This window comes from Trifolium pratense, linkage group LG7, assembly GCF_020283565.1.
Source record: "Trifolium pratense cultivar HEN17-A07 linkage group LG7, ARS_RC_1.1, whole genome shotgun sequence".
NCBI classification, from domain to species: domain Eukaryota; kingdom Viridiplantae; phylum Streptophyta; class Magnoliopsida; order Fabales; family Fabaceae; genus Trifolium; species Trifolium pratense.
In genome coordinates, this window is record NC_060065.1 from 33,728,775 (window position 1) to 33,736,303 (window position 7,529).

The window sequence follows — 7,529 nt, forward strand, 5'->3', positions numbered from 1 at the left end:
TGTGTATAAATAAAAAGGAGAGAAAAAATATTCTTACTAAAATACCCTTATAATGTGTTGTCTATTCTCCTTTAGTAAATAGAAATAATAATCAATATTCAATGTTATATTAGACAGTATAATTAAATAGAAATAATCAATGTTATATTAAAAATTGAAATGGTCATTTTTTTTTCTTCTTATGAAATATTTTTTACAAATTGATTATTAGATAAATAATAGTCCTATTCAACTATGTTGTATAAAAAGAATCCATGTGGTCAGAAGTAGTTGGTTGCCTTTACTGCTTCCTGGCCCCTGTTCATCGTTGAAGCCTACCAAACAAGGCAAGTAAGCTTATTCAAATTTATTAATTACAAATAAAACAAAGTCAAATAGAAATGCCAAGTCTACTCTTACGGTTAATTAGTTATTTTATGACTTATTCTTCTCATTTTCTCATTTTGAACCCTTCCTTTCTCTTTCATTCTTCTATCTATCTATCTATATATATAGCATCCACTCTTATTCCATTTTTCATAAATTAATTTTCATCTACAAAATTCACCATACCACTTTTCATCAACACACACAAAATTCAATATTCAATATTCAATACACAAACAAACCCTTTCAATTCAATTAATCAGTCCATGGTTTCTTCACAAATATTTTCAGCATCTAATTTATGTTCTTCTTCTTTAAGAACTGTTAATGCTGCTATCCATCTTCCTAAACTTCCACGTCTCCCTAATTTCTCAATTCCTCAATTACCAAATACAAGACAACAAATCATTCAGGATTTTAATGGTTCCATTGATCATAATTCAATCAAATTAGAACAAAAGATTAATAATAATGACAGATCCAACAATATTAACAACAAGTCAAATGAGATTATTAAACTCTATGCAGTTTTGGAGGCTGTTTCAGACAGAATTGAGATGCATCACAACATCGCCGAACAACGTAACAATTGGAATACACTTCTTTTGAATTCAATCAACATGATTACTCTTACTGCTACAACTATGTCTGGTGTTGCTGCTACTGCTGCTACATCTTGTTCTGATTCATCACTTTTGGCTTTGAAGTTATCTTCTGCTCTTTTATTCTCTGCAGCTACTGGAATCTTACTTATCATGAACAAAATTCAACCTTCTCAACTAACCGAAGAACAACGAAACGCTACAAGATTGTTTAAGCAGATTCAAAGTCAAATTCAAACAAAAATTGCTCTTGGAAATACTAGTGAGGAAGATGTGAAGGAATTAATGGAGAAAGTTTTGGCACTTGATAAAGCTTATCCACTTCCTTTGTTAGGAGTAATGCTTGAAAAATACCCTGCAAAATTTGAGCCTGCGAATTGGTGGCCTAAGTCGAAAAAAGGAAAAACACAAAGCAAGAAAATAGGGAAAATGAGTAATGGATGGAGTCAAGATTTAGAAATGGAAATGAGGGAAGTTGTTGAAGTGATTAAGAGAAAAGATTTCGAGGATTACGAAAGACTTGGAAACATAGCTTTGAAAGTCAACAAGAGTTTGGCAATTGCAGGGCCATTACTCACTGGAATTGCAGCTATTGGTTCTACTTTTATAGGTAATGGTAGTTCTTTGGCTTCTTTTGTACCTCTCTTGGCTGGTTCAATGGCGGCCGCTGTTAATACTTTTGAGCATGGTGGACAAGTTGGGATGGTTTTTGAAATGTATAGAGCTTCTGGTGGCTTTTTCAACTTGTTAGAAACCTCAATTGAATCAACTTTAGGAGAGAAAGATTTTGAGAAAAGAGAAAATGGAGAGCTATTTGAAATGAAGATGGCTTTGCAGTTGGGAAGAAGTGTATCATCGCTAAGGAAACTTGCATCAAAATCAGCTTCTTATAGGATGGAAGGTGTTGAGATAGATGAATTTGCCAGCAAGCTCTTCTAAGATGATTCTTAAAAACAAATACAATTTTTTTCTTTCTTTGATGTATAGATCACATATTCTTTTATTCTTTCATGGACATATATTGTTAGTCCTCTAACTTAGAAAGCAAATGTAAATATAGACTACAGAAATCTGATTTTGAATATACAATTTTTTGCCTCATCATGTCACTGTGTAGATGAACTCATGGTATATATATTTCTTTTAAAATTTTGCATGATTTAGGCCGTGTTTGAATTGATTTATGAATAATTTGTTTGAGTATAATTACTTGCATAATAAACAACATATAGAGTGGTTGGCGGTGAACTTATAGAAACAACTTATAGCATTTTAAGATAGTTTTAATAAACTCTTCATCATAATATTTGAAGGTTGTTGGGAAAGGGGTTAAGGAACTATTCCACCTCAATTTGAGTGTGTTAGGTAAATGGCGCGTGCCCTAACGGGGGGTTTCATACTTTGGTGAGAGGTGTTGGTTGTGTCTTTCTACCTCCTTCCGGTGCTACTTCCTTCCTAGGTTTATGGTTTCACGCGTTGGCGAGAGGTGTTAATGGAAGGATATTTCCTTGTTGGGGGTCTAGTTTGGACGATCATATTCTGATTTTTGGATTTGGGTTGATGATTCTAGTGGCCAAAATATTCAATAAAGTCAGCCTATTTCGCAATCTCGGTAGAAATCTACGGTTTAAGGTTATTAATTTCTCTTCGGCACATGGTCCTCCTACATGTTGCTGCACCCTCTTGTGTGTTATGTGGTTCCTCTAAAGAGTCGGCAAGACATTTCTTTACGACTTGTGATCTCTTCTTCGATGTGATGGTGGGAGGAGTGGGAGTTAGTAATGACGCCTGCGTTGTTTGGTTTGTTCTCGGTTTTTTATTGTTTTGTAGGGTTTGTAGTGAACTACATAGGCCGCGACACTAGTCCTGCATTTCGTCGTGTGGTCTATTTGAAAAATCTTATATAAGGATATGCTATTTTCTTTGACAAGCTGGAGATGTTGAGCAATTGGTGGATTAGATTTAGTTAACCTCTTATACTTTTTATGAGTAGGTCTTCTTATTATGTATGTTCATATAGTGGCATATGCGGAAAAGTCATCTTGGAAATGGAGAGGATCCATACTCGGTTCAAGAGATCCTTCTTTCTCGAGTCTTCTTGTGAATAGTTAGGTCTCTTAGTTAAGTTAATTATTCTATTTAAATTTTTCTAAAATCTGCATCGAAGGATTTCATCTTCAAGACTATAAGGGTAATCTTATAATAAAAAATCGCATCCACTCTAGTTCCAGAGACTTAGACACAATTGTTCTCTGAAATATGTTGAGTATTTTATTTTAGTCCCTACAAATAAGGAGGGAAATGAAAATCACAAGGAACCATTTCAAAATGAACAAATAATTGTAGGAACTAAAATAAAACACAAAGGGAACTGCATGCCCTAATTTTCCTTTGAGAGATAAGCTCTATCTCTCTCTAAGTTTTTTCTTCTTCATTCTCCAAAAAAGGGTGGTTTTGGATATATTTTTGACCCGGAATCACTCTAGTGCATATCTTTTCACTTTTAAGTTTTAATCCAATTAAGTGATTTCCATATAGATTCAGATTTTCCTTCATTATTTCGTTGTTCCAGTGCGACATTATTAATGTTTTATCTTGGTGCAGTACTGTTCGTTTGATTCAACATTGCATATTCAAATGTTGCGTATTTCTATCACCTTAATTTTGTCACAATATTTATAAGTGTTTCGGACTGGCCAATAGCGTCTTGAACCCAATAACGTTTCCCGTTATCCTTGACTAAGGCGTATCGATCTTACAGTACACCACCCACAGGGGATAAATGACCCCTCTACAGATTCACCATATCTTATGCTACACTCTCTATAGCTCATAAATGACCCCAATCATGATATATTTGTGTTTCATTCCACTCACCTAATGAGACCCACGAAACGGTATTCCCATCATTTCTTACATATACGCATGCAGACTCATCCTCAAGGTACACCAATTTCATCCATTTTCATATACACTAATCTTGAATTATTACTGACTTAACTGTTGAAGTGCTAACATTCTTGTAGGTATTCTCGCCACTCGTACTTGAGCTCACCACCATTTCACCAATATTACCGGATCCATCAGAGTAACCATCTAGTTTTGTATGTTAAAAGCAATATGCATTTTTCAATTTCATGCTATTGACTTGAAATTTTTATATGGATTGACAAATTGACATGCATGCTTATTTCCATTAAATTTTTTTTTCTTTTGTCAACAAAAAAAAAAACCATTTAGTTATAATTCAACCTCTTAATGCAATAGTAAGTTAAGAAAGTTATAATAAGTCCACATAAGAGATATAATAACGAATTGAAAATTCAATTTTTAAAATTAAAATGTAGAAGATTGTTTGAAAACTTGTTGGCCAAACCCAAAAACACTTCAAATAAAAAATCAAAGATATTTATATAATGGAGCACTAACCATGAAAAAAAGTCCACAGTTTTTTTTTTTTTTTGGTTACAATGGAACCAGAGAAGATCGAACATATATACGACACGAACAATAACACTTAATATTTTTAATAATTTAAAAAATAACATAATTTAACATAATTATAAGTGTTGGTGTCGTATCGGTGTCTGATAGCGATACGTGTCTGACACTGAGACACGTCTAAAGTTTGTGAGTCATCTTTGTTGTAGTCTAATTACCAATGTACTCCGTTGTTTCGTATTTCTTGCATGTAACGCAGTCTTTGTGGTTTTAATTTTACTATGTCACAATCGCATTTATTTTGAGACCACAAATGTATCCAAACCTTGAAATCTTGAACAGAGACTATGTCAATCAATTAATCAATATTAAACTGGTCAATTGAAGATTTTTCTTTATTTCATGATATTGACCCCTTCTTCCCCCCTTTGGTTCTTTGCTATATAAATATTGCATACCACCTTACACATAATAAACATTCAAACATTAACAATTAACCACAAACCTCTTATTTCTTGAACCCCACACTATCCTCTAAACACAAAGCAAACACTACCATATATACCTATAGAAACACCTTCAAATATTAATTCATATTCATGGCTTCAATATTACAAAGTTCAGTTATACTTTCTTGTTCATTATCATCATCAGCATCATCTTCAAAGAGAGTAATTAATTCAGCAATCCATCTTCCAAAACTCTCAAATATTTCATTACCAAAGATACAAACCACAAACCAAAAATTTGATCAAGAATATTACAATAATTCTTTATTAGAAAACAAAAATACACAAATATTACATGATCAACAACATCAAAATTCTACAAATTCTAAAACCATTGTTCAACTCTATGCAATCTTGGAAGCGGTATCCGACAGAATAGAAATGCATCAAAACATTGGCGAACAAAGAAATAATTGGAACACGCTTCTTTTAAACTCGATCAACATGATTACTCTAACTGCTACAACCATGTCTGGTGTTGCTGCTGCTGCTGCAACTACTTGTTCTGATTCATCACTTTTGGCTTTGAAACTATCTTCTGCTCTTTTGTTCTCTGCTGCAACTGGATTATTACTTATCATGAACAAAATCCAACCTTCTCAACTCACTGAGGAACAAAGAAATGCTACAAGATTGTTCAAACATCTTCAGAAACAAATCGAGACCGTAATTGCAATAGGAAATCCTAGTGAGGAAGATGTGAAGAGTTCAATGGAAAAAGTTTTGGCACTTGACAAAGCTTATCCACTTCCTTTATTAGGAGTAATGCTTGAAAAATTTCCTGCAAAATTTGAACCTGCTAATTGGTGGCCTTCAACTATGTTTCAAAAGAAAAACAAATCATCCAACAAAGTGGGAAAAATGAATGGATGGAGTGAAGAGTTAGAAATGGAAATGAGGGAAGTTGTTGAAGTGATGAAGAGAAAAGACTCTGAGGATTATGAAAGACTTGGAAACATAGCTTTGAAGGTAAACAAGAGTTTGGCAATTGCAGGGCCATTACTCACTGGAATTGCATCCATTGGTTCTACATTTATAGGTAATGGTAATTCTTTGGCTGCTTTTGTTCCTCTCTTGGCTGGTTCAATGGCTGCTGCGGTTAATACTTTTGAGCATGGTGGACAAGTTGGAATGGTTTTTGAAATGTACAGAACTTCTGGTGGGTTCTTCAAGTTGTTAGAAAGTTCAATTGAATCAAGTTTGGAAGAGAAAGATTTAGAGAGAAGAGAAAATGGAGAGTTGTTTGAAATGAAGTTGGCTTTGTCATTGGGAAGAAGTGTATCAGAGCTGAGGGAACTTGCATCAAAATCAGCTTCTTATAGGATGGAAGGTGTTGACAAAGACGAATTTGCTAGCAAGATATTCTAAGATATTATATCTTGTAGACAAAACACATTCTTTTGTTCATTCATGTCTAGATCACAATATTCTTTTATTCTTTTAAGTATATATATTTATAATAGAAACCAAATGTAAATATAGAAAACACGGATCTGATTCTACGGATACAATTTCTAACTGCATGTACCGATACTTATCCAAATAAAATGTTTCTTAGTTTTGTTTTATTAATTAGACCATACATGGATTTATGGGTTTATCACAATTGTGATCTATAACTTTCTTAGTTTTGTTTTATTAATTAGACCATACATGGATTTATGGACTTATCACAATTGTCCACCTCAACAATATTGGACCAAAACCAGAAAGAACAGAGACATTCTCTATAATAAAACACACACTTTGTTTGATTACTAATGCTTGAATGATCCAAAGTATACATTGTGAGCTCCTATTTATAGGAGAAAAGTAACTACAATGGCTTACAGGCATAGAGACAAGTGTTTCAAGAAGAACATGCAACAATGAACATACATGCAACATGACAAGTATCGTACTACATGCAATTTGTTATGGTTGGATCATATAAGCAATGGGCTTGGACCAACATGTATGGGCTATGCTCTTGGGCCTCCATCATTCTCTATCGGATATACTTATACATATCCGGAAAAGGAAATCATTTACAGCGACCTATTGACACTATTGACCAAGAGATATATGAGATCTCATATTGCCAAGAAATCTGATAATTATGACCAAGAAATCTCACATGCCATATATGCTTATTGACCAAGAAAACAATTAATTTGAATTAATCTAAAGATTTTGCCGTTTAATTATCCATATATATGCTCGGAAAACCAATGTATAGTTTTTAAGAAATTAGGGTTTGCCGCCGTGTACTACACATTAGGTCTAGCGTTTTTTCTTATATATAGCCATTGAGTTTCGACATTTTTATTTGTCTAACCATCTCACACGCATTTGTTTGCATAAATACTATGACACCAAAGTAGGACAACATCACCGAGATCAATCTCGAGAAGAGTGCATGGAGTAAAAGTAGGTGGATTGTTTGTATTTGATTCGTCGAAGATGTAAACCTTGACGCAAATCCTTTTTCTCTAAGGTATGATTTTGATGATGCATTGATTTGTATTTTGTTGATAAGTAATATGTTTTTGTTAATGCTTGAATAGTTTATTTTTATTGTTTATAACTATATATTTGAATTTGTTTATCTTTTATACATTATTTAATGGGA

At 33.3% G+C, this 7,529-nt stretch overlaps 2 protein-coding genes across 2 annotated transcripts; both read left to right on the forward strand.

Annotated features, from left to right (window-relative positions):
* The first annotated feature begins 438 nt into the window (after positions 1-438).
* On the forward strand, positions 439-2,117 carry LOC123897721 (probable F-box protein At4g22030). Its single transcript, XM_045948465.1, has one exon. The coding sequence runs from the start codon at positions 633-635 to the stop codon at positions 1,905-1,907; it is 1,275 nt and encodes a 424-aa protein (XP_045804421.1). The 5' UTR covers positions 439-632; the 3' UTR covers positions 1,908-2,117.
* A 2,768-nt stretch (positions 2,118-4,885) lies between these two features.
* On the forward strand, positions 4,886-6,528 carry LOC123898106 (probable F-box protein At4g22030). Its single transcript, XM_045948970.1, has one exon. It carries the CDS (start codon positions 5,009-5,011, stop codon positions 6,284-6,286), a length of 1,278 nt encoding a protein of 425 aa, XP_045804926.1. The 5' UTR covers positions 4,886-5,008; the 3' UTR covers positions 6,287-6,528.
* Positions 6,529-7,529: the final 1,001 nt, after the last annotated feature.

Coding starts and splice junctions, on each gene's coding strand:
- LOC123897721 (XM_045948465.1), top strand. CDS start 633: ATGGTTTCTTCACAAATATTTTCAGCATCTAATTTATGTTCTTCTTCT.
- LOC123898106 (XM_045948970.1), top strand. CDS start 5,009: ATGGCTTCAATATTACAAAGTTCAGTTATACTTTCTTGTTCATTATCA.